At 57.8% G+C, this 24,871-nt stretch overlaps 1 protein-coding gene across 1 annotated transcript in view; it reads right to left on the bottom strand.

Moving 5' to 3' along the window:
* The window catches only part of LOC118695922 (Fc receptor-like protein 2), a 77,868-nt gene that overhangs the window by 49,313 nt on the left and 3,684 nt on the right, over positions 1-24,871 (bottom strand). Inside the window, 3 exon segments of the mRNA XM_054517597.1 lie at positions 23,376-23,662; positions 23,752-24,021; positions 24,525-24,779. Of these exon segments, the coding sequence (XP_054373572.1) occupies positions 23,376-23,662; positions 23,752-24,021; positions 24,525-24,779 (812 nt within the window).

Below are 24,871 nucleotides of genomic sequence, written 5' to 3'. Positions count from 1 at the left end.
CCTGAGTTCTGGCTGGTCCTCCTAAGAAGACCCCTCTGGCTCGTTTGCAATCACCGTGACAGACAAACTGAAATGTAAGAAGCCTCTTCACCAGAGAAAAACCCAGACATGAAACCCCTATGTGAGAAGGCCCCCTCTCATACTTTCCAAGGCCTGGGACTGAAACCCCCAACCCTGGGGAGGTGTGCGGGGGGAGGCAAGCTGACCAAAGCAAGATGGATGTTGCAGGTGGGAGCATTGGACCACGAAGACAATGGCTCTCGCCCACTGCAGAGAATATGGACTGTGTGTACCCTTTCCAAATACCATTCTTTTCCCCGAGGATACAATAGACTACCTTTGATTCAGTTTCAAGATCTATTCCCCTTCCCCCATCAAAAAAGGGTATTATTAGAGTGCAGATGGACTGCACCCCTGAGATCTCCCTGGACGTGACCTGGTGAACTCCATCGGCTGGACACCGAAGGACTCCGCAGTACTACGTTTGGTAGCTACATACCTTTTTCTTTTTCCTCCCTCTTTTCCCTTATTTTTCCCTTTCCTCCAATTCCTCCCCAAAGCATTTTCACTGTGATTATTTCAATAAAGGTGATTTGTTTTGATTATCACTGCAAACCCCGTTCGACTGTGTTGGTTCTTCTTGCACTCTGAGATCACGAACCATCACGAAACCCATCCGTGAGGACGGCTTGTGACAACTGGCTGTCACTCACTGCTGTGGCCACCGCTCCCCTGGCTGGTGGCTCTTCGGATGAAGGGCAAGGAAGCAAGGTCACATCTTGTCCCAACATGGAGGTGGCCCTTGGTGGGGGCAGGGTGGCCACAAGCTGGGCACAGCCTAGGGACATGGTGGGGGAAGGTCTTGCCAGGAGTGGGGGGCTCAGGGGATGTGGGGAACCAAGGATGGGTGTCCAGCAGAAGGGGGGTCCAGGGGAATTGGGGTCTCCATGCCTGGGGGCATTCAGGGATGGGGGTGGTGTGGGAACATGGTCCCCAGGGATTTGGGGTCATGGTGTGTGGGTGCCAGGGCTGGGGGTGCAGGGGGAAAAAGGGGACCCTCGGGAATAGGGGTTCTGGGGAAGAAGCAGCCCATGGGATGGGATCAAGGCAATGGTGGTGCTGGGCAATGTCAGTCCTGGGATGGGGTCCCCAGGGAGGAGAGACCAAGGCAATGGGGGTCCCATGGTTGGGTTCCCAGGGGAATGGGGGTGCCAGGGATGGGCAGTGGCTGGGTGGGCAAGGGGGTCACAGCTCCTTCATGTGGTGCCTCAGATTTTAGGGGTGACTCAGAGCCCAGCACAGTCCCCACCCTGGGGCACCCCAGGGCTGTCCTGGGAGTCTCTGTCTCCCTGCTCCACTCACCCCTGGGTCAGGTCCCTCCATTTCCTGGCTCAGCCATCCCAGGCAACACTTGATGCCCAATTGGTTCAGACAAAATTACACATCCATAGAATAAAACCAAAAATCTTTCCCACGCCATTATTTTCCCAATAAAGAGCAAACTCAGCAAAAATCCAACTGGCAAGGTATAAAATGCTCTGGTTTGTAGAATCCTTATAACGCTTTCTCTCCCAACAAGTCCCTCACAATAAAACCACAAACAAATCACAAAGAAATGAGACTTTTGGGGTCCCTTTAGGAGCCCCCTGCTTCATCCCACAGTAGCATTTTCTTGTGGATAACACAGAGGGTGGAATCTCCCTGAGTGTCCAACAGCTCCATGGGATTGTTCCCTGCCTGCTGGGCAGCAACCCAGCCCCTAAGGAAGCCCTTTCTTGGGCCATATTTAGGAGCTCTCCCCATTTTTCTCATTCCCACCCTGAAACTTGTTTGACTTCCCTTGGAGGAAGGGGAGAAGCTCTGTCCATGCTTGGGACAGTGCACAGGAATCTGTGGAAATGCCCCTGTGTGCCTCAGGGTCTGATTCCCTGGTAAATCCACTCCAGCCTGCCCTGAATTCCCCTGCCTGGACACTCCCTGCTCCTGCTGGGACACCCCTGTTCCCCAGCCCCTGGTGTGCAGCCCCTGCTCAATATTTCCACACTTTTCCCTCTCTTCAGGTGTGCACATCCAGAGACAAACATTCTTTCCATGAGGTTCCAAAGGGCTGCAGGTTTTGTTCTAGAAGGAGAGTCCAGGTCAGCTTGTTGAGCAGATTGGTGTGGGATTTGCAGTTGTTTTGTGGTTTTCTCAGTCCCTTGGGAACAGGAACAAATAATCAGTTTCTGCATTTCTGGACTGGTTCTCTCACAGCTGAACCTGCAGGGGCAGTTTCCAGCCAGCCCTGCTCTGAAAACCATCAAAGGCCCTCTCAGAGCCACTGCTTGGGCTCTCTTTGGGTTTGTGCTTCTTGCAGGGCTGAGCAAACCACAGGCAGGGCCTTTTTCCACGCACAGAATTCTCACCTCTGCAGCAGCTCTAAGGCTGCCAGAATCAAAGCCAAGGGGGCAGGGGGGACCCTCAGGGCCTGGCTGCCACCTGGGGCTGGGCAGAGCAGGGCTGGGCAATGGCCATCCCTGTGCAGTGGGGCTGGGCCATGGCTGGGCCCCAGCCTTGCATTGACAGGGGTCCCCAGGATGTGCCACCCCTGGGACAGGCACCCAGCCAGAAATGTGCAGGGACATTTCTGGAACTGCCACACCTGGAACAGGACCCCCTAATGCCAGGATGTGTCACCCCTGGGACAGGATCCCCCCAGGACAGGAGCCTCTGGATGTGCTCCCCAGGACAGAACCCCCCCTTTCCCATCTGACTCTCAGCACAAACGGCCTCTTCCTTCTTGTCCAGGAAAAGGAAAGTGAAAGTGTTGAGGGGGCACAGCCCAACACCTCCATCCCCCACAGCCTCCCCACCCTTCCCTGCACCCCCTGCTCCCCATTTTCCTCCTCCCCTGGCTCCCCCCAATCCATTCCTTGCTCAGGTGCTCCCCGGGATTGCTGATCCAGGAACGGGGGCAGAGGGCACCTGGCACAAAAATGAGGAAAATAAGGAAAAAAGGGAAATAAAGAGAGGAAAAAGTCAAGGGCAGGGGAGGGCACAGAGGCAGAGCTACCCAGGACCCCCATGTGATGCCTGCACAGGAAATGAGCACCCCAGGGGGGGCAGTGCTGGGCCCTGGGTCACACCAAAATCTGAGGTACCCAGGGAAGGAGCTGAGATTCCTGTGTCCATCAAGCCACTGCCCATCCCTGGCACCTCCGTTCCCCTGGACCCCAACCATGGCACCCCCATTCCGTCTGTCCCACCTTGCCTGGGAGCCCCATCCCTGTACTGACATTCCCCAGGATCTCCATGGCCCAGGAACCCATTCCCAAGGAACCCTCTCCTGTTCATTCCAAGCCCTGAAATCTCCCATCCCCCAGGACCTTCATCCTCTCAGCTGCCCCATTCCCCCATCATCCACATCCAAAGAACCCCCATCCCACGACTCCAAATCCCTGGAGCCCACGTTCCATCACGATTCCTCTCCCTGAGTCTCTCCAGCCCTGGGATCCGTATTTCCATGCCTCCCACCCCAATCCAAGGTGACTCCCCCTCTTCAGGACCCCCATTGCTCAGGAACCCCATCCCTGGGAGCCCCCATTCTCCTGCACACCCATCCCTGGCTCCCCAAACCCATTGAGCCCCTCCCTCCTGGGAACTCCATGTCCCACCTTGTCCCACCCAGCCTTGTCCCCAGCCTGTCCCCAGTTTGTGGCCACCCTGCCCCCACCAAGGGCCACCTGCACATGGGGATGGACGTGACCTCGCTTCCTTCCCCATCATCCAAAGAGCCGCCAGCCAGGGGAGCGGTGGCCACAGCAGTGAGTGACAGCCAGTGCACATGGCTGGGGACACCGGGATGGCCGGGAAGGTGGCGCTGCTCCTGTGGGGTGAGTGCCCCGGGCACAGGCCTGACACCCCAGGGATGGGGAGGGGAGGGGGCACAGGGGGGCTGTGGGGTCCCCTGAGGTCTCCAATGCCAGCAGAGCCAGAGCATGAGGTCACCAGAGCCATGGGGTGGATGTGGGGATAGAGGAAGGGGGACAGGAATGTACTGCTGTCCCCTATGGGACACTTTGGGGACATCTCCCACACCCAGTGCCCCCGGTGCCTCTGTCCCCATGGTGCCACCCCCACCCAGCCCTGTCCCTTCTCCCTTCCAGCCCAGACCTTCAGCCTCGATCGTGAGTCCTCGGGGGTTGCCATGGCCCCACCCTGCTGTCCCCAGCCCCACACTGTCCCTGGCAGGCTGGTGTCCCCTGTCACCCACAGGTGCCCAGACCACCCAGCTTCTGGTGGAGCCCCCCTGGAGGCCGGCGGAGGCACGGGGATCCCTCACAGTCTGCTTGGGTCCCCCATCACTTTCTGGGGACCTCCATCAGTGCCAGGAGACCCCATCCCTCACTGGGTCCCTTCACCCCTCCCGAGGTCCCCTCCCCCCTCTCTAAAGTCCCATCACATTCCCCAGGTCTCACCATCCCCTCCCTTGGGTCCCTGTACCCTCCCTGGTGTCAGCCCCCTCCCTCACCAGGTGTCCCTTCCCTGACTCCCCATCCTTCCTCGGAGTCCCTTTCAAGACCCCCCAGTCTCTTCGCCCCCTCTCGCTCACTGGGATCCCTCTTCCCCTCCCTTTTGCCCCAGGTCCCTCACTGTCCCCTTCTGTCACCCCCTCCCATAGGGGTCCCGCTCTCGGGGGTGTCCCTGTCAGCACAGCCCCCCAGGGGACAGGTGGCACTCGGGGACCGCCTGGTGCTGAGCTGCGTGGTGGCCACAGGGACAGGTCCCCTGTCCTTCTCCTGGCACCGGGAGGGCTCAGGGGCACTGCTGGGCACCAGCCCCCACCTGGAGCTGCACCACATTGGGGACAATGACAGCGGCCAGTACCGGTGCCGGGTCAGCAATGGGGACAGCGTGGCCGAGAGTGACCCCATGAATGTCACCGTCCTGGGTGAGCAGGACCCTCGGGCTGGGGGTGACCCTAACCGCAGCACCCCCATCCCACCTCACCCAGTGCCAGCCTTCTTTATGTCCCCACAGTGCCTGTGGCCAATGCCACCATCATCCCCAGTCCCCTGTCACACCAGGTGCATGCAGGTGACAACGTGACCCTGCGCTGCTCAGTGCAGGTGGGCTCAGCCCCTGTCACCTTCACCTGGCTGCACAACGGGAAGGAGGTGGCCCAGGGTCCCCTCCTGGAGCTCAGGGCCCTCGATGTGGGACATGTTGGCACCTACCAGTGCATGGCCACCAACCAGCTGGGACAGGACGGGCACCGTGTGTTCCAGGCACTCAGCCCTGAGCTGGCCCTGGAGGCGACAGCGTGGGACACAGAGAAACACAGGGTCACAGGTGGAGTCACACAGGGTTACTCAGGGATGCAAGACCCCTGGGGTCATGGGTGACTCTGATGTGTCCCCCTCTGTTTCTTGCAGTGGCTGCAGGGGTCAGTGGGGCCCTTTTATTCCTGCTCCTGCTCATGGGTGTCATTGTGGCCTGGCACCGGTGGCACTGTGTCGGTGGGTGACAACGGGGATGGGGGTCCCAGGGAGCTGTAGAGGCTCACAGAGTTGGGGAGCGATAGGGCAGCACCCACAGCCCCAGAAATGTGACTTTGGGTGGGAGTCCTGTAGGGTTTGGGCAGTTGCTGGATGGTCCTGCAGGGATGTCGGGGGTTCTTTCAGGGGCCCTGGGGGTGTTTGGGTGGTCTTTGTCCCAGCTGCGTTTGGGTGTTTGAGGCTGACTTGGTTGGGGCCACTGGAGAGGTTCACAGATTCTGGGGGGTTTCAGGGATGCTTGGGCATCCCATGGGGGTTCAGCAATCCTGACAGGGGTCAGGGCCCTGGGACCCCACAGTGACTCCTCCTCTCTTTCCACTGCAGCTGCCAGGAAGCACCAGGAAAGGTGAGTGGGGAGCTCAAACCACACTCTCCCCTTTTACTCGAACCCCCCAAGACCTCCCATTTCCTCCCCCACATCCCCTTTATTCCCTCAGGGCCCCCCCAGATCCCCCAGCCCCCCCAGAGGAGGGGGAGGTGCTGTACACCCACGTCGTGGTCACCAAGAGGGCAGGGGGTGAGTACGGGGGGGACACACGCAGAGGGACACGTCACCCACGAGTGTCACCCCACCCAGATCCCACAGCCCGTGTCTCTCGCAGCGTCCCCCCGTGCCACCACCCTCCAGGATCCCCAGGTGACCAACGTGGAGCTGCGGGGAAACCCAGGGGCGACCACGGGAACCCGGTGACATCTACGGGAATGTGCTGTGACACTGGGGGGAACTGGGGGCACTGGGGGTCCCCACCCATGGGCACCCACTCGTGTCTGTGCTGCCACTAAAAACTGCCCCTCCTGCACCCCATGGAGGCACAAAGATCCCAAAAGAGCTAAAAGATGAACAATTTCCTGAAACAGCAATGAGAGAGAATAAAACCAACAGCAACAGCAACAAGGTACAGAATCCAAAGGATCAGAAAACGAATGATTTCCTGGGAAAGCCCCCAAAATAGAGGCAAATCCCAGATGATTGCCCCAGCACGTTTTCTCCACAAGAGGAATCTTGCAGGGCCCTGGACCTTCCTTGTTCTGAAGTGGCCTTCAGGAGGCTCTGCATTCTCTTGTCCTCTGCCCCAAACACCTCCTCTGCTGTGTTCCCCACACATGGATGTCACAAAGGCCCTGGGGGGGTTCCAGAGCCTCCCCCTCTCCCAGGGCAGTCGGGATCAGGCCATGGCACAAAGTGGGGTGTCAGAGACAGGAAAAGTTTGATGTCTGGAGATATTTTGGAACAGCTGTGTGTGGCAGGGGTGGGTCAGGCCTTGCTTTTTGTGAGACAGGGCACCGTCTGCCAATCAGTCTGTCAGCCTTGGCACACTGGGGACAGCGTGACACTCTGCCAAAGCCACCTCCTGAGTGTCCACATGACCAGAAGTGCCAGCTGGGGACAGGGCCCTTGGTGGCCCTAATAGCTCAAAAGGCAGACCATGAGGTGGCCAACTCCCTGACCGTGTCTGCTCTTGGGTTGTCTGTCTCATCCACGCTGGAACCCAGGAGTTGGCAACTCATTTAAATGAGAAATATCTGCCATGGAAAGTGGGAACATTCCTGGAATAGAAAGAAGACACATGTCTAAAATGTTTTTTAATTTCAAAAATGATGATGCTTCCAGGCAAAAGTGTAAGAAAAGTAATAGGGCTCTTTACTAGGAAATTTATAAAGCAGAACAGAACCAACAACACAAACGCAGAACTTTCCCTCCCGCTCAGCGCTGTTGGTTTTTGTGGCAGTTATAACCGCGGCCAGCAGGGGGCGCTGCAGGGAGCACTCCCGGCCAGCAGGGGGCGCCCCGCTCCAGCTCCATCCCCTCAGGGGCCATGGCGGCCTCGGGCGGGAGGGAGGAGGGCAAATCGCTCCTTTTGCAAACTCACGGCCACCAATCGGTCCCGGCACCACCACCGACAGCGGGCAGGAGCCGCCAAGGCAGCAGGTTGGATCCCAGTGCCCAGTGGCAGCGTAGCAGTGTCCCAGGGCCAGGCACACGCCCTGCACAACACCCGCGACCGCTCTCCATGATCCCGAATGGGAGGAAGGCGGCGCCCGACCTCAGGCAGGTCTTGGGTCCACAGCAGCATCTCTGGTGGCTTTGTGCCACAATTCCTGCCAACCCTCATCCTTTCACTCCTCTTTCCTTTTCCAGCCCTCGTACAGCAGCTCTGGGAATGTTGAATTGCCCTGCAATGTTGAGGAAAGCTGGTGCTCGGTGCTGACTCTGCCAGAGCTCGTCCGGGGGCTCCAGAGCACGTTTGGACTTCCTGCTCTTCCTGGGCCACTGCTGATCCCCACACAGTATTCACGGGGGTGGGGGAGGAGGAGGAGGAGGTGGAGGAGGAGGGCAGAGCCACAGCCCCAAGGGCTCTGCAGCTGCACCTGGAGCACAGGGAGAGCCTGGGCTGGGAGCAGTGCCTTGGGAGGGTAAAATGGGGCAAAACTGCAGCTGGTTGGGCCAATGCACCTGTTCCGCTCTGGGAGCTCAGACTCTTAAGGAGGAGTTGTAATTATAGCTGGAGTTACTGAAGTTCAGCCGTGCTCCTAAAGCATCCCTGTGCACAAACACAGGGCTCCGCTGGCTCTCACAGGGCTTCTGGGCTACAGAAGGCAGTATTTGATACCATATTACAAAGTCATCTCACACTTGGCCAGTGCATGAGATGAGGCTGCAATGACTTGTGATACCCCCTCCATGCCAACCACTGCTCCATTGTGGCACAGCTTCCCATCCATTGACCAGTCCATTGTTTCCCTCAAGGGTCAAATTCCCACCAGTTAAACCATAAGGTTTCCTTCATTGTCTGTTCTTCATTATCTTGTTGACACGCACAACAGCGGACCAAATATGGCAGGGCCTTACACACCACTTTGGTCCTGACACACAGGCTCCTTGTGCCACTGCTGGCCTCCAGTGTGCTCAGTAAGATCTGGAACTGCACAGTGCTCTGCAACTGCACCTTCAGCACAGGGACCTTTCCAGCCTGGCCTGCCCTTGTTCCTCTGGCTCTGTGCACAAAACACGGCGTGGCAGAGAACGGCAGCAGGGGCCTGTGTGACCCAGGGCCCTGGATTTGCTTCACCTCCACAGGCATGCGGGCAAAGAGAAGAAGCCAAACTGTTTATTCACGGAAGGCCAAGCAAAGGGAGGAGTGGTGAGGGAAGAAAGGGGACGGGCAGGGTCTGAGGGCTGGGGAGGCACGCAGTTGTCAACAGGCAGGGAGAAGGCAGGAGCTATGGCAACTTCCCACAGGCTCAGCTGTGCCAATCATCAGCTGTGCCTGAAGCTCCAGCTGGTCTCTCCTGGTCTCTTCTGGTCTCGCCAGGTGATCTCCTCTTCCATGGTGTCTTTAGGCCTTTTAGCAGCAATGGTTCTTCTGAGCCACCAGATAAACGGAGTTCTGCAGATCTCTCCATGATTCTCTGCTGAAGCGCTATGTTCATTTGGGAAGGGCTGTCATCTCTTCTCAGGCCTTGAAGGGCTGCAAGAGAGATGAGCAGAGCCACGGTCAGAGCCTGGATCTGCACGTAGCCAAGGAGGCCTTCCTGCCAGGGCCATAGCTCCTAACTCTGGCCATGGACAGGAGGCAGCAGGAGACAATGGGATGGGTTAGAAGGTGCTGGCCACCAATCTCCCCTGCGCGTCTCCCTGAGATCTCTCTGTGCTTGTCCACACAGGAAGCGAAGCCTGTCGAAGCCAGGGCAGGATTTGCAGTTCCCCCAGCGGCAGCCCCCGCTGTCAGCCCGCTGCCAGCACTCACCCTCATTGAGGAGCTGGAGCTCTTCCTTGCGGCCCCTCATGACCATCCCGGCCATCCCTGCCAAAACAGAGCCTGTCACGGCCCCAGCGGCGCAGCTCCCTGCCGGCGCCGCTGCCAGCGCCGCGGCCATACGGGCTGCTGGCCTGGCAGGGCTCAGCCCGCGCCCTTGCCGCACGCTGCCGCCCCAGGGCGCGGCTGCCAGAGGGCGGCCGCAGCGCCCAGCCCAGCCGGGGCTCCACGGCGCCGGGCCCGGCCGGCGCTGCCGGGGCAGCAGGCGGGGCCGGGGCCAAGCTGCGGCGGCCCGGGGAGGGAGCCCGGGCTCGGGACTCACCGATGATCTTGACGGCCGCCTCTCGCAGGGGCTCCTGTGGGCTCTGCAGGTAGCGCAAGGCCCCGCGCAGGTGCTCGGCCGCTCGGCTCCTGTCCTCTGCCAGCTGCAGAGAGCGGCAGGAGGGAAGCGTTGGCGCGGGCTCAGCCCTTGGGCCGGGCGCTGCCTGCGCCCAGCCCCGGCCTCCCCTGCCCGCACAGCCCTTAGGCGCAGCCACAGCAGCTGCCGGCCAAGGGCTCCCGAGGGGAGGGGGCAGAGGGACGGCTGCTGCCCGGGGAGCCGCCGTGCCGCCCCGCAGCCCCACCGGGCCGTGGCTCCATGGGCACCCGCCTCGGGCCCACGGGAGCCTGGAGAAGAGCCCGCGCGGCCTCTGCCTGCAGCAGCGGCCAGGGGCACAGCTGCCCGCCCCGCACCCTGAGCACCGCCCTCAGGGGCCTTCTCCAGCCTCAGCCTGGGGCTTCCAGGCCCTCCTTACCAGCACCTCGCTGAACTTTGACAGCTGCCCCTTCTTCACCAGCTGCTTCAGCTTCCTCCTCTTCAGCAACTTGGCCACACCAAGCAGCGTTTCCCGAGAGGCCTGCAGGGCACCAGACACCCACAGATGGCCCCACAGGCCAAGGCACAGGACCCACATCCCTGTGCCAAGGCCTGCACCAGGCTGCACTCCTGGAGGTGCCAGGGCAGGAGGCAGCCCAGCCCCCTCCCCAAGATCCACCAGCATCACACAAAACCTCACCTTTGCCACACACCGCTTCTCATCATGGCACTGGAAGAAGAGTGGAAGGAGGCTTTGGCTCAAAATCTTCGCAAGGGCCTTTTTTCCCTCATCCACTACCGACTCCATCACCCTGAAGAAGAGCTCAAGGGAGAGCACTTGCACATAGCTGTTGTCCTGGAGGAATGCAAGAGGATCAGGCCTTTACACCAAATAATCCACGCTCACCTGGCCAAAGTTTCTGGGCAGCAGCCAGTGCCCGCAGCTGGGGACACAGAGCCTTATGTGGTCAAAGAGCAGCAGCAGTGCCTCAGCCAGCTTTGGGGCAGTGCTGCTGGATACCAGCATGTCTGCCTGGAGCACATTTGTCAACACATGCATGGACATGCTGACCACCTTTCCATCGGCCTCACCCAGCAGCTCCAGAAGGCTCTCAGAAAGGCTGCACATTCTCCTGGCCTGGGTGGAACACAAGGCTGCGCTGCAAAGCCATGGACGGCTGCACCGCCAACACCGCCCTGGCACTGCAAGCCCACCCTGCTGCTGCTGCTGCTGCTGCTGCTGCTGCAGGGCCCACAGGCCAAAGGCCTGAGCCAAAGCACTGGGGCAGCTGAGGCAGGAGAGCTGGGAGCAGCTGCCTCAGCTCCTGAAGCCCTGCACGCCCAAGGGGCTGCTTTCCACAGCGCAGCTTCAGCCGCAGCCCCCTTCTCACCATCCAGGGCTCCCTGCTGAGCACCACCAGGCCTCTGAGCGCCAGGCGCCGCCGCTCCCTGCACTCCATCTGCAGGCAACTTGACATCATCTTCACAACAGTGCCAGCACATTTCCTCAAGTGCAGGCACTCGAGGACCTGAAAGGCACGGGGCAGTGACAGGGGAACCATCCAGCAGGAGCCCAGAACCACACAGGGCCGGGCGCGGGCAGCAGCACAGGGCGTGGGCACTGGCCCAGGCAGCTGTGGCTCTGAGAGGCCAGAGAGCTGCGAGGCAGCTCAGCCAGGCACTGCTGGCCACCAGGCTCACCTCCACAAGGAATGCCAGCAAGGGCAGATCCCAGCTTGGCTTTTCACTGCTGAGCAGCAGGAGAAGGCGATATGCCACCTGGGAACACAGTGGGCTCAAGTCATAACGCATCTCCCTGGCAGGGGGAAAAAAGGCACCGAGAGCCTGAGGTGGGGGACAAACCTCTCCCAGAACTGACTCACAGAGGCCTGGTCTTTCCCCAGCATCCCTGCAGGGGATGTGGCTGCTCTGGGAGGCGGCCCCTTCTGGGCACTCTCCTCTCCCAGCCTTTTTCAGCCTCCTTGGCCACCCCTCAGTGACGAGCCTCTGTGGCCCATGAGCACAGGGACTGCCTGGAGCACAGGGCACAAATGCCGGGGACAGCGGGGACAAGGAGGTCTCACCTGGCCAGCAGAGCCATGGCATAGTGCTGGGTGTCAGCACACAGCAGCGTCTCCCAGGCACACTTGCGCTCCATAGACATCACCACGTGCTCACACCGCAGTCGGCAGAGCAGAACCTTCATGGCCTGCACTGCAAACCTGTGTGCAGAGCAAAGCCCAGGTCACACTAGGAGTGCTGGCGCTGGCCACGAGGGCATGGCAAGGACAGGAGGACTGGCACCTGTTAAGCGTGATGGGAAGGCGCTGCTCCTCCTGGCACGCTCTCCAGAAGCTATCAACTTCCTCTGCTGGCGGCTGCTGCGTAGTGATGACAATATGGAAGAGCAGTGCCAGAAACAGTTGCTCAGAATAAGGGATCATGGCCTTGAGCAACCCGGGCACCTGCACAGTCACCAGAGCTGCCTGCAAAAGAAGCAGCCAGAGACAGCGCTCAGTGCCAAGGTGTCCATGGGGCAGGGCCCAAGGGCAGATGCAGGAGGAGCAGCGGGCCTGGTGCCCCCTGAGCCTGCCCCTAGCCCAGCTTTCAGCCCAGTGACTCCGCAACTGAGAGCACTGAGAGCTACTGCAGAGGCCACCTGGCGGCAAGCATGGGCCCAGAAACTCACAGCCAGGGCAAAAACGTCCCTGTCGTCCCCATCAGAGGCACATGCGCTGTGCAGTGGCCAATCCTCCATTACACGGACCAGTGTTGGCAGCACTTTCTCCATTGTCACTCCTGACGAGCCAATGCTCCTCCATATCCTCGCAGCAGCTCTGTGGGATCAGATCTCTGTGTCAGGGGCATCTCAGTCACAGTACCGTGCCCTGTGCAGCTGTGCGAGTGCAGGTGAAAGAGCCCCGGTGCCCTGGGGGGCAGGGGGGAGCATTGGCAGCAGGCTCGGGAAACAGAGGGGCCCGAGGCTCCTGGACCTCTCTGCCTGTCCGGCAGACCCCATAGCACAGGCTGCGCAGGGCCACGGGCCCTAAAGGCTGCTGAGCCCTGAGCTCTCCAGGCACGTGGGCCCCGTACCTGTCACATGTTGGGGCACAGCGCAGGAGGGTCAGCACCACGTCGGCAGGGTGCTCTTCAGCCAGCCTCACAATGTGGCTGTGCAGCCTGGCATCCACAGTGCCATGGGACAGTAGAGTCTGGTGGATGTTTCTTACCATGGCCGGCACCTGGAGGAGGCATGGGGGAGATTTGGAGTGCTGTCCAAGGGAGCAACTTGCCCAGCTTCCCCCAAGAAGTGCTTCCCTTCCCGCCACACTCTGCTGGCCTCAAAGGCTGAGGGGCCCAGGGACCATGGCTTGAGGGGACACACCATCCTGGCAGGCCTCCAGGCCCGGCCCCAGGCTGCTTACCTGCTCCTGAGAAGGAGCAGCACTGTCCTCCAAAAGATCCTTAGTGGGAGCATGAATGCCAGTGAGAGTGGGCCTGCTGCCAGTATTTGAGATGTCCTCAGTCTCGGCGATGTTACTGTTTGTCACGGCCACATCCTCACTTGCTGCCTTGTCTGCCTTTGCCCTGTCCTCGTTCATTGCAGCCTCAGAGTCTTCTGAGCGCTCAGCCCAATCTGGGTTGACATCAGGCTCTGCCTGGAGCTCGGTCAGCCCCGAGGCAGGCTGGGCTGTGCCCTCAGCTGCTGTGGGGCCCACTTTTCTACGTCGTCGAATGCGCAGCAATTTCCCAAACATCTGCAGGAGAATAAAGGGCAGGGAAGCCAGGCATGCTCCGTGGCATGCTCCAAGCATGCTGCTGGGCTCAGCAGGGACAGCAGGCCCAGCCCAGCCGGGGGTGGCTGCAGGTACCTTCAGGGTTTTGCGCAAGCGGCCACGGCCGGCTTCCTGCTCTTGTGTCTTCTCCAGGGCTGCACCTGGCAAAGAGCGAGCGCAGCCAGAGCTGAGGGGCTGCGGGAGAGGCCGGAGAACACAGCCCAGCCCTGCGCTCCCCAGGCAGGGAGAGCCCCGGCATGACCCAGGCGATGGAGCGCGGCCATTGTGGGCTGTCTGCTCTGCCCCTCGTCCATCCTGTCCATGGGCATGTCCCCAGGGCATGGGATGGGATTGCATGGGGCCAAGCTGGCTGTAGCCATCAGCCCTGTGGCCCAGCTCTGCTACTCACCATCCTGCAGCGTCTGGATCTGCTCCGGGTCTTCAGGCTCTTGTGCTGGGGCGGCTCCAGGGCTTCTCTTTTTTTCCCCCCTGAACACTTTCAACAAGCTGGGCAATCTGGCTGCCATGCCAGAGTCTGTTCTTGAGGGCGCCTTCAAGAGAGATGCCTCAGGATATCGCCAAGTCAACAACTGCACTTGTGCCTTCAAGGCACCTGTGACAGACAAGCCTCAGGAAGGCTGCAGGACAGCAAGTCCTGCACTCTGGTCTTGAGGGCTCCTGCCACAATGACAGGAGACTCCTCCTAAGCCATTCAGGTGACCAAATCCCACCATCTGGACTTGATGGCGCTGGCCGCAGGAATGGCAGATGCCTCAGAAAAGCTCCGAGTCACAGAGTCCCGCAGGCTGGCCTCGAGCTCAGCTGCGGGAATGACGCTGCGGAAAAGCTCCGGCTGAGACGGGAACGAGCGAGCTGTGCGGGGGCTCCTCACGGCACCGCTCTGTCCCCTTCTTTCCCGTCGCCTGTTCCGAGCACCTGGGCAGGCTTCTGATTCCCACGTGTCACAAAGGGCCCTTGGTCACCGGCTTCCATTGCATGCAACGCTGACCCTGCTGCAGCGTGCCAGCCAGGGCCCTTGCACACACTGCCGCCTGCCCTGGGGCCGCCCCCAGCCCAGCCAAAGTGGCCCAGGCTGGAAGCAATCCCTGCACCCAGGGTCTAAGGCAGCCCCACAGGATCTCTTGCAACTGCTCCAAACATCAGCAAATGCTGCCCTGCTCTGTGGGCTCGGGCCAGTTAAGAATCCTCACTTCAGGAAAGCTTTACTTCCCATTGCTCAACTCAAGGACTTCCAAAAGTTGCAAACTTCTCCAATGAATAGCCACGAGAATGGGAATGCTTTGGAAGTTTCTTCCCATCTCAAAGCAGCAACTCCTTTGCCTTAACATCATCCACTGGAAGTCACTTGACCAAACATAACACTACACCGAGCCAAAAAGAAGGCCATTCTATGATTGGCAAGTGCTTTCCAAGAAGGGATTATCATCTCCTCATTCTCTTAAAGGAATAAAAGCTCTCAAGAAATGAAAGACCACTCAGCGTTACAAGAGTAACCCAAACAAATGAGTAGATGGCAAAAGGGCTAATCTCCCTGCCTTGTTCTCTCCAAGATGCACAGGGTGAGCCAATGAGCAGGACACCTTGGGAGGCCTTTTCCTAGGCCAGGGACACACCAAGATCAGCCAAGACTCTCCGCGCTCCCTGGCCCACACATCCGCGCTCTGTGCTTGCCCTGGGTCACAGCAGCTCCCACCAAGCAAGAGGCAAATGCATATTGCCCAGAGTTGAAACACAGCAGACAGGAAAGATGTGAAAAGTGTGTGTGTAAAGGCCTTTTATTTCACAGCTCTCACAGAGGGCTTTGTGGCTCATGGCTGGACAGAGATGCTCCTGCTCACACCTATGTCCAAAGGGGGTAACACACCCTGCTGCAGGTGCTTGGGTTGGTTTCCACAGGTCCAGGCAGATGCCAATCCTGCACTTCACTGCCTTTTTCCTGCCCCTCTGCCAAGTTCAACAGGCCTCAAGGACTGAAAGGAGCACAGAAGAGAGCCAGAGGGTGACACTCACACTTGCCTCACTGGGAGCTCCCTGGGAAGCTCTTTCCTTGAGAAGCAAGCCCCTTTCCTCCAAAGGCATTTCCCCAAATGTGCAGCTTTCCTAGGGAACACCAACACACCCTTAAGAAAAGCTGGCAAGGCTGAATGACTTCAGGTCCTTTCAGGACAGGCACTCCAGCTCTAGCTCCTATTCCCCCAAGTGAGTTTCCAGGTGCAGGTTCAGACGTGCAGCCCCAGGTCCTCTACAAACACAAGCTGCCCGCTGCCTCTTCACCTGCCTCAGCTCCTGCCTGCGCTCACAGCACCAAAACCAGGCTGTTCCTGGCCAGGGACCAGAGCCCTGTTCCTGCAGGATGCTCTTGCCAGCACCTTCCAGGACTCTGTGCTGTGCACACAGCGCTTTTCATGCCCGCTCCCAACAGGCTTTGGAACACAGAGCACAACCTGGCTGGCTCTGCCACCTGCACAGCCCAAACACAGGTGGAGGAAGAAGCAGCAGGGGCTGTTTTGTGGCCATGCCCAAGAGAGACTGGAAGGGTGCCCTCCCTCTGCTCTCCCTTGGTTGGCTTTCTGCCTGGGTCTGAGCCTGGGGCTGCCATTCCTCACTTGTGGGGACCAGAACCACAGCCGGGACCCCGGCACTGCCTGACAGCGCTCCGGGCACTGCCTGTCGCAGTGAGGGTGGCTGTGACAAACCTTTGGGTCCCCTGACTTCAGGGTGAACGTGGTGCAAAATAGGAGAGAAGGAGAGGGAACAATGGAGTGCCCAACAAGGAAATTACTTTTAATGAGAAATAAAAATGGGAACTATGCTTAGGAACAGAACACAACATAGGGAGAAGCTCCAAGGGCCAGAAACAAGGAAGAGGTAACAATATATAGTCTTGGGGGTGGAACATTCTAGAAACCATACTATATATGGAACACATGTAACCAATAGGGGAGTGGAACTTGGACTAATGAGCATAACTACTCCAAAGGCTCTTGGGAGGAGATCTGAGGCTTGCCCTGATTTAGATGAATGTTTCCCAGACCTTGAAGATCAGGCTTGGTTTGTTTGATGTGAAGTCCAGCTGACCCTATGCCTTAGTTTGGTTGACTCCAACATCTTACTCTTTTCTTGTAAAGCTAGAAATAAATTCCGTAGACACTGCATTTCTTGCAGTGTTAGGAGAAAAAATGCAACTTTATGGTCTCATTTTTCAATGGAACACCTCTGAGAAAGATCCTTTGTTAATCACACAGTGGGTTTTTCTTCCTTATAGGTCTCCAAAAACAATTTTTACAACCATGGAGATGACAGCTGAAATCATAATTAGAGCCAGAACGAGATTGCTAACGATGGCAAGCCAAGATTTTGTATTTATTTATTTACCTGTGAAAAGGGTTGATTGGGCTTTGCAAAATTCAGACTTGCAAATTGCATCGCTAAATTATTCAGGTGTTTGTTCTATTCATTACCCAGGCCACAAATTGTTGCAAGCTAAATTAAGTTTTAGAGAAAAACCCATGCTAAGTGGGGAGCCTTTAAGTGCTATAACTCTCCTCACTGATGGAGCAGGGAAAACACACAAATCAGTAATAGTATGGCAAAATCAAACAACCAAAACATGGGAGTCAGATGTTCAAACAATAGAGGGCTCTCCTCAGATTGTTGAACTGGCTGCAGTAGTTTAGAGCATTTCAGCTCTTTTCAGAACTTTTGAATTTAATTACAGATTTATCTTATATTGCTAGTATTGTTGAAAGAATAGAAGCATCAGTTTTAAAGGATGTTACAAATGATATTGTTGGCTTTCATGTCTTTCTACAATTTTGACACTCAGAACTAAACAATATTTTGTCTCTCATATCAGGGTTCATTCCTCACTTCCAGGATTCATGGCAGAAGGAAATGCGAGAGCCGACAAACTGACAATGGTTTTTGCAAACACTTTGCCAAACATTTTGAACAAGCAAAACTGAGTCATGCTTTTTTCCATCAAAATGCACAAGCACTGGTGCCAATGTTTGGCACAAGCATGATCAGCACAGATCAAAACTGCACTTTTGGCAGCTGCAAAGGCACATGAGAGGCACAGATGTCAGGAATTTTCAATCCCCCCATTTACCTTCCAATTTCTCATGGAATAACGGCATTCCAGGCATTGGGAATTTTGAATGCTCCAGCTGCTCTCCCCAATGCCCATGGAATAATGGCTTTCCGGCCATGAGGAATTTGAATCCTCCAGCTCTCCCTCCAAATTCCCATGGAATAATGGCATTCCAGGCATCAAATCCTCCAGTTGACCTCCAAAATTCCCCCCAAAACTATGGAATAATGGCATTCCGGGAATTGGAAATTTTGAATGCTCCAGCTCCTCTCCCAAATGCTCACGGAATAATGGCATTCAAAGTGTTGGGAATTTCAAATCCTCCAGCTCCTCTCCCAAATTCCCACCAAATTCCCATGGAATAACAGCATTCTGGGTGTCAGGAAGTTTGAATCCTCCAGCTCCAATGTCATATTCCCACCAAAACTGGAGAATGGAATGACTGCATTCCGGGCACCAGGAATCCCAGATCCTCCAGCTCCCCTCCCAAATTCCCATGGAAAAACGGCATTCTGGGCATCAGGAAGTTTGAATCCTTCAGTTCCCTTCCCAAATTCCCATGGAATAATTGCATTTCGAGCATCAGAAATTGAGAATCGTCCAGTTCCCTTCCCAAATTCCCATGAAATAACTGCATTCCAGGCATTGGGAATTTCAAATCCTCCAGTTCCCATCCAAAATTCCTCCCAAACTATGGAATAATTGCCTTCTGGGCATTGGGAATTTTGAATCCTGCAGCTCCCTTCCCAAATTCCCATGAAATAATGGCATTTGGGGCATAGGGAATTTGGAATCCTTCAGTTCCCCTCCCAAATTCCCAAGGAATAAGGGTATTCTGGGTGTTGGGAATTTAGAATGCTCCAGTTTTCCTCCCAAATTCCCACCAGAACTATGGAATAATTGCATTCTGGGCATCAGGAATTTTGAAGGCTTCAGCTCCCTTCCCAAATTCCCCATGGAACTCCCATGGAATACTGGCATTCTGGACGTTAGGAATTTTGAATCCTGCAGTTCCCCTCCAATATTCCCAAGGAATGAAAGCATTCCAGGCATTTAGAATCCTTCAGTTACATTCCCAAATTTCTATCAAATTCCCATGGCATGGGAAACTCCCATCAAATTCCCATGGATTTCTCACCCTTGTGTACTGTCGCTACTATGAATCCAGAAAAGGTCTCAGGAGGAGCATGGACATATTAAAAGTCCCAAAGCTCGAGAAGTGTGTTACATCTGTTTGCCAGATGTCATTAGGTTTCAACCCTTGTGAGTTTGTACCTAACATTTGTGGCAAAGAAAGAGTCTGCTGACACTGTGAGCAAGGATTCGCTACATCCCGTGCTTGTGGCAAAGTCAGATGGAATTGTTTTCCCAGTGCTCGGGCATTTTGATGGTAGAAATCATGAGAAAGTTTGGCCTGCCCTAACTTTTGCGGTATAGTGACTGTCATGGCGAGGCCATCCGCCTTCACATCACCTTCCAGTGCAGGTCCAGGCAGAGGGGTGTGTGATCCAAAGTGCAGAAGGTTGTATTGCTGAGACCTGGGAAGTGAAAAGTTGTACAGAGAAGGTAATAACAGAAAAAGAACTTTGTTAGAGACTTCCTTCAGGAATGAGTGCTGAATTCTCTCAATGATTCCTGTACCATAAAGAGAATCACAAACAATGTTAATACAGCCCGGGGACATCGCAGGGACAGCCCAGGGCATTCCCGGTGTCTTCCTGGGAGTCATTCCCAGGGATGTCCCCGGGACAGCCCGCAGACATTTTGGGGACATCGCTGGAACATCCCAAGGCATTCCTGGGGACATTCCCAGTGCCATTCCTGGCAACATTCCCAGGGACATCCCGGGGCATTCCCTGGATCGGTAAAATCAGGATCAGGAACAACGGGATCCAGAAAATCAGGATCAGGAAAAGTGGGATTGGGAAAATCGGGACTGGGAGAAAGTTGGGATCAGAAAAGTGCAATCAGGGAAAGTGGGGTCGGGAAAAGCAGGATCAGAAAATTTGGGATTGGGAAGATCGAGATTGGGAAATTTGGGATAGGGAAAATCGGGCTCAGGAAATTCGGGACCAGGAATAACGGGATCGGGAAAATCAGGATCGGGAAAAGTGGGATTGGGAAAATCGGGACTGGGAGAAAGTTGGGATCAGAAAAGTGCAATCAGGGAAAGTGGGGTCGGGAAAAGCAGGATCAGAAAATTTGGGATTGGGAAGATCGAGATTGGGAAATTTGGGATAGGGAAAATCGGGCTCAGGAAATTCGGGACCAGGAATAGCGGGTTCGGGAAAATCAGGATCGGGAAAAGTGGGATTGGGAAATTTGGGATCAGGAAAACGAGGATCAGAAAATTTGGGATTGGGAAATTGGGGCTCAGGGAATCAGGAGATGCCCTCAAAAGCCGCGTCCTGGTGGGATTTGAGGATCCGCAGCCGATCCGTGAGCTGCCGCGGAGGCTGAGCCTCCTCCTGGATCCGCTGGAATTCATCGGTGCCAATGATGAGCGAGGCCAGGGGTCGATCCCTGGGAGTTCTGGGGGACACGGACCGGGATCAGTGACAGGGGAAAAATATCCCAGATTTTGGGGGGGAAAACCACCAGATTTTCAGCCAAAAAAATATGGTTTTTTTTTTTAATATCCTGAATTTTGGAGGAAAAAACCCCTGACTTTTCAATGAAAAAATCCTGAATTTTGGGCAAAAAAATCCTAAATTTTGGGGCAAAATATCCTGAATTTTCAGTGAAAGAATCACAAATTTTGGGGCAAAAAATCCCAGATTTTGGCAGGGGAGGGGGGAAATAGCAGATGTTGGGGGAAAAATGTTGGATTTTGGGAGCCTCACATGAGCTCCTGGATCAGGTCCTGGTGATGACTCGGATACTTTTGGGTTTGTCCCAGAGCGAGCGCAGCGCTCTGAGGGCGGTGGTGACATTGGTGACATCATGGAGCAGCACGATGGGGCTGGAGCAGCCCTCGGGCTGTGGGAAAGGATGGGGTGAGACCCCAAAATCCCCTCCAAATTCTCCCAAAATCCCACGAAAATATCCCGTAAAAATCGCCTCCAAAATACCATAAAAATCCCCTGAAAATCCACCAAAATCAACCCAAAATCACCCCCAAACTCCTCAAAATCCCTACAACCCAAATTGCCCCAAAATCCTCCAAATCACCCCAACATCCTCCAAATTCTGCACAAAATATCCAAATATCCTCTAAATCCCCCAAATCACCCCAAACTCTCCAAAATCTGCCCAAAATCACCCCAAATATCACCAGACTTCCCAAAAATCACCTCTGAATCACCCCCAAAATCCCTTAAAATCACCCCAAAACCCCTCCTAATCCCCCAAATGGCCCCCAAAATAATCCCAAATCACCTCCAAATGCCCTCCATATCCCCCAAATCACCCTAAAATCTCCCCAGATCCTCCCAAAATCCCTCCGGTGCCCAGATCCCCCCTCCCCAGCCCTGCCCGGTTCCCCTCCCGGTGCCCCCTCGGTGCCCGACCCCGCACCCGGCGCTCCCCGGGCGGGCTCCGAGCCCCGGAGCTTCTGCGGAGCCTCCGCCGAGCCCGGGAGGGACCGGGGGGGTCAGGGGGGCCCGAGGTGTCCCCAGGAGGGTTTTGGGGGACCCGGGACCCCGGGATGTCCCCGGCATGGAGGGAGGCGGATCCCAGGCAGGGGCGGCTGTCGCGTGTCGCCATTGGGGGATGCGGATGTCGCGATTGTCGCCAGGCCCGGCCGTGGGCAGCGGCAGCGGCTGTCGCGAGATGTCCCCAACGGCCCCCGGCGTGAGCGGCGCTGTCCCCAACGTCCCCAACAGCCCCGGAGGCGCGGGGGGATGGGGGATCGGGGGGTCCCGGAAAGGACGGGGTGAGACCTCAAAATCCCCCCTCGGGACACAGTGACACCGTCGGTCCCCGCAGCCCGGGACAGTCCTGGCTCCCGCAGTGCGATGGCAGCCGCGACCGGCGACAGTGACCCGAGGCCGGGACTCCGCTCCCGCAGCGCCGGGGGCTCCTCCCCGGGGTCCCCGGTCCCCTCCGCCCTCCCGGTGCCCCCGGCCGGGGCTCCGCAGCAGCTCCGGGGCTCAGACGCTGCTCGGGGAGCGCCGGGTGCGGGCTTTGGGCACCGGGCGGGGATGGGCTGAGCTGGGGTGGGCCCGAGGGGCTCGGCAGCTGCCGGATCGGTGCCCGAGGTAACGGGGCGGCACCGCCACAGGTGCCCGAGACCTTGGTCGGTGTCACCAAGAGGGGACAAACAGGGAGCGGCAGCTCCTTCCCCGCTGTGGGGCAGGGGTGAGGGAACCAGTTCGGAAATGCTCCGATTGATCATTTTGTTCCTGTCCCCAACGGACTGAGGGAGCCCCAAAAATCCTGCAAATCCCACAAGGATCTGCTCAACAACCTGACCGGGACCCTCCTCATTCCTGAGCTGGCCAGGCAGAGCTGAACAAACAAAAACCATTTCTCCCAGTTTAATCACAAAGCTGCATTTTGGGTCCAATAAGAGGGATAGGGGTGCTGTGCCCCCTGGCACTGGGGGAGGGAATGGGGAGCCCCTGGGGGTACTGGGAGCACTGGGAGCACTGGAACGAGGAGCTCTGGGCAGCCCCACATGGGAGCCCCCCACTTGTGGGCAACCCCTGAGTATGGGAGCACAGGATCCAGGGGGGGAACACACGGGGAGTGCCCTGGGGCAGGGACCCCCAGTGCCCCCAGTGCCCCCAGTGTCCCCAGTGTCACAGCACGCTCTCGTAGTCACAGGGGTCCCACTGTCCCTTGTGGGGTCCCGACAGCTCCGCATTGGTCACTTGTGGAACCCAAGGTGGGGCAGGGCTGGGGGACACCCGTGGGGGCTATGAGAGTGACTCCGGTTGTGGGGACCTGGGTGAGGGGGGGGTGACACCTGTGGGTGACGTGTCCCTGTCCCCCCCGAATTCTCCCACTGCCCACTCGGTGCCCATGATGTGGGTGTTGAGCACAGCCCCCTCCTCCACGGGGGGTCCTGTCGGGATAAGGGGGGGTCTCAGTAGTCTGGGGAAGGGAAAAGGGGAGTCCCAGCCCAAGCCCCGACTCACCTGTCCTGGAGCTTCCTGGGTTCTGCAAGGGAAAGGGGAGGGGGTGACTGAGGGGACACCGGGACCCCTGAACCTTCCTGGGACCTTGTAGCTCCAACCACCCACAGGACCCCCAAATACCCACTGCAGCCCTGATTCCCACCAGATCCCTGATTCTCCCCAGACACTCTGAGCACCCCTGAATCCTCTGGAACTTCTGCACCACCACAGGGCCCCCAACCCCCCCGGTGTCCGCAATCCTCTGAGCCCCCAGAACCCCAAGCCTGGCAGGGAGGAGCACCCCAAAACTCCCCCAGGACACCAGAAAGATCCCCCAACATCCCTGCACAGACATCCAGGAGCTCCCCAAATCCTTCAGGAGCTTGCAGTGCCACCCCAATGTGCCACAAAGCCCACCCAGCAATGAACCTGGAGCCCAACCAAGACCCTCCAAATTGCCCCCACATCCCCCAGGACCCCCAGCCGAGGTCACTGTGGGCTCAGTGTCCCCCAGCTCAGGGGCCCTGGGTGCTGCCAATCTCTGCCACCACTCCGGGGCTTCCCCTCACTCCAGGACCCCCATCCCCCCCATTGTCACCCACCCTGGTGGTGCCACCAGTGACAGCCCCCGATGACAGCCACGAGCAGGAGCAGGAACAGGAGGGTCCTGCCGACATTCACAGCCACTGCTGGGGACAGAGGGGACACATTGGGGTCACCTGGAACTCCGGGCGTCCTGAAAACCCTGGTGACCCCGTGTGACCCCACCTGTGACCCAGGGTGTCACTCCCAGGGCCAGCTCAGGGCTGAGTGCCTGGAACATGCGGTGCCCGTCCTGTCCCAGCTGGTTGGTGGCCACGCACTGGTAGGTGCCCGAATGTCCCACATCGAAGTCCCTGAGCTCCAGGAGGGGACCCTGGGCCACCTCCTGCCTGTTGTGCAGCCAGGTGAAGGTGACAGGGGCTGAGCCCACCTGCACCGAGCAGTGCAGGGTCACGTTGTCACCTGCACGCACCTGGTGTGACAGGGGACCAGGGGTGATGGCGGCATTGGCCACGGGCACTGTGGGGACAGAGACAGGGCTGGCACAAAGAAAGGTGGGATGGGGGTGCCGTGGGTGGGGTCACCTCCAGCCCAAGGGTCCTGCTCACCCAGGACGGTGACATTCATGGGGTCACTCTCAGCCTCTCTGTCCCCATCACTGACCCGGCACCGGTACTGGCCACTGTCATTGTCCCCAACATGGTGCAGCTCCAGGCAGGGGCAGGAGCCCAGAGGTGCCCATGAGTCCTGCTCGTGCCAGGAGAAGGACAAGGGACCTGTCCCCACGGCCCCTGCGCAGCTCAGCACCAGGCTGTCCCCGAGTGCCACCTGTCCCCCAGGGGGCTGCGCTGACAGGGACACCCCCGAGAGCGGGACCCCTATGGGGGGACACAGGAGGGATTGGGGACCCAGGGGAGGTAGGAAATACGGGAGGGGAAAGAGGGGGATTGGAGGGGAGCAGAGAGGATCCCAGTGAGCAGAAGGGGACCCTGGGAGGCACGTTGGGACCTGGGGACAATGGCGAGACCCCGTGGAAAGGGGGAGAGACCCTGGCAGGGATGGGGAACCAGACGAGAGACTGAGGAGCCTCAGGGAATGATTTGGGGTTTAGAGATGGGAGGACCCAGGGAAGGCACAGAGACCAGAGGGTGGAGAAGGGACCTTGGAAGGGGTGGGGAATCCAGGGAGGGCTGAGGAGGACAAAGAGAGGGATGAGGGATCTGCAGGGGGAACTGGGCAGTACTGGGGGAAACCAAGAGGGACTTGGGAAATTTAGGGTGACCCAGGGAGGAGTAAAGGGAGGGATGAAGGATTCAGGCAGTGCTGGGGAAACCCCAGTGGTGGGGATGTTGGGCTTCCCTTTCCCCATCCCTGCACTCACTGTGCACTGTCACTGTCACCTGCTCTGACTCTCTCCACTCTGCCACCACCCGGCCCCCACAGAGGTAGCGGCCGCTGTGGTGCAACCGCAGGGGGGACAGGGAGAGCTCAGTCCCATCATGGAGCCCCTCCAGTTTCTTCCCATCGTGGTAGAAGTACACATCCGTGAGTGGTTTGTTCTGCCAGCTCCGGCAGCGCAGTGTCACCGTGTCCCCCTCCAGCAGCGCCCGTGCTGGCACCTGCAGCACCAGCCAGCCTGAGGGACAGAGGGGACCTGTCACACCAGGGCCATCAGGAGGGTCATGATGGCACCAGGAGGCACCAGGAGCCGCCCATTGTGAGAGAGAA

Source organism: Molothrus ater, chromosome 29 (genome assembly GCF_012460135.2).
Source record: "Molothrus ater isolate BHLD 08-10-18 breed brown headed cowbird chromosome 29, BPBGC_Mater_1.1, whole genome shotgun sequence".
In the NCBI taxonomy this organism is placed as follows: domain Eukaryota; kingdom Metazoa; phylum Chordata; class Aves; order Passeriformes; family Icteridae; genus Molothrus; species Molothrus ater.
This window is presented reverse-complemented; position numbering and strand designations above follow the sequence as displayed.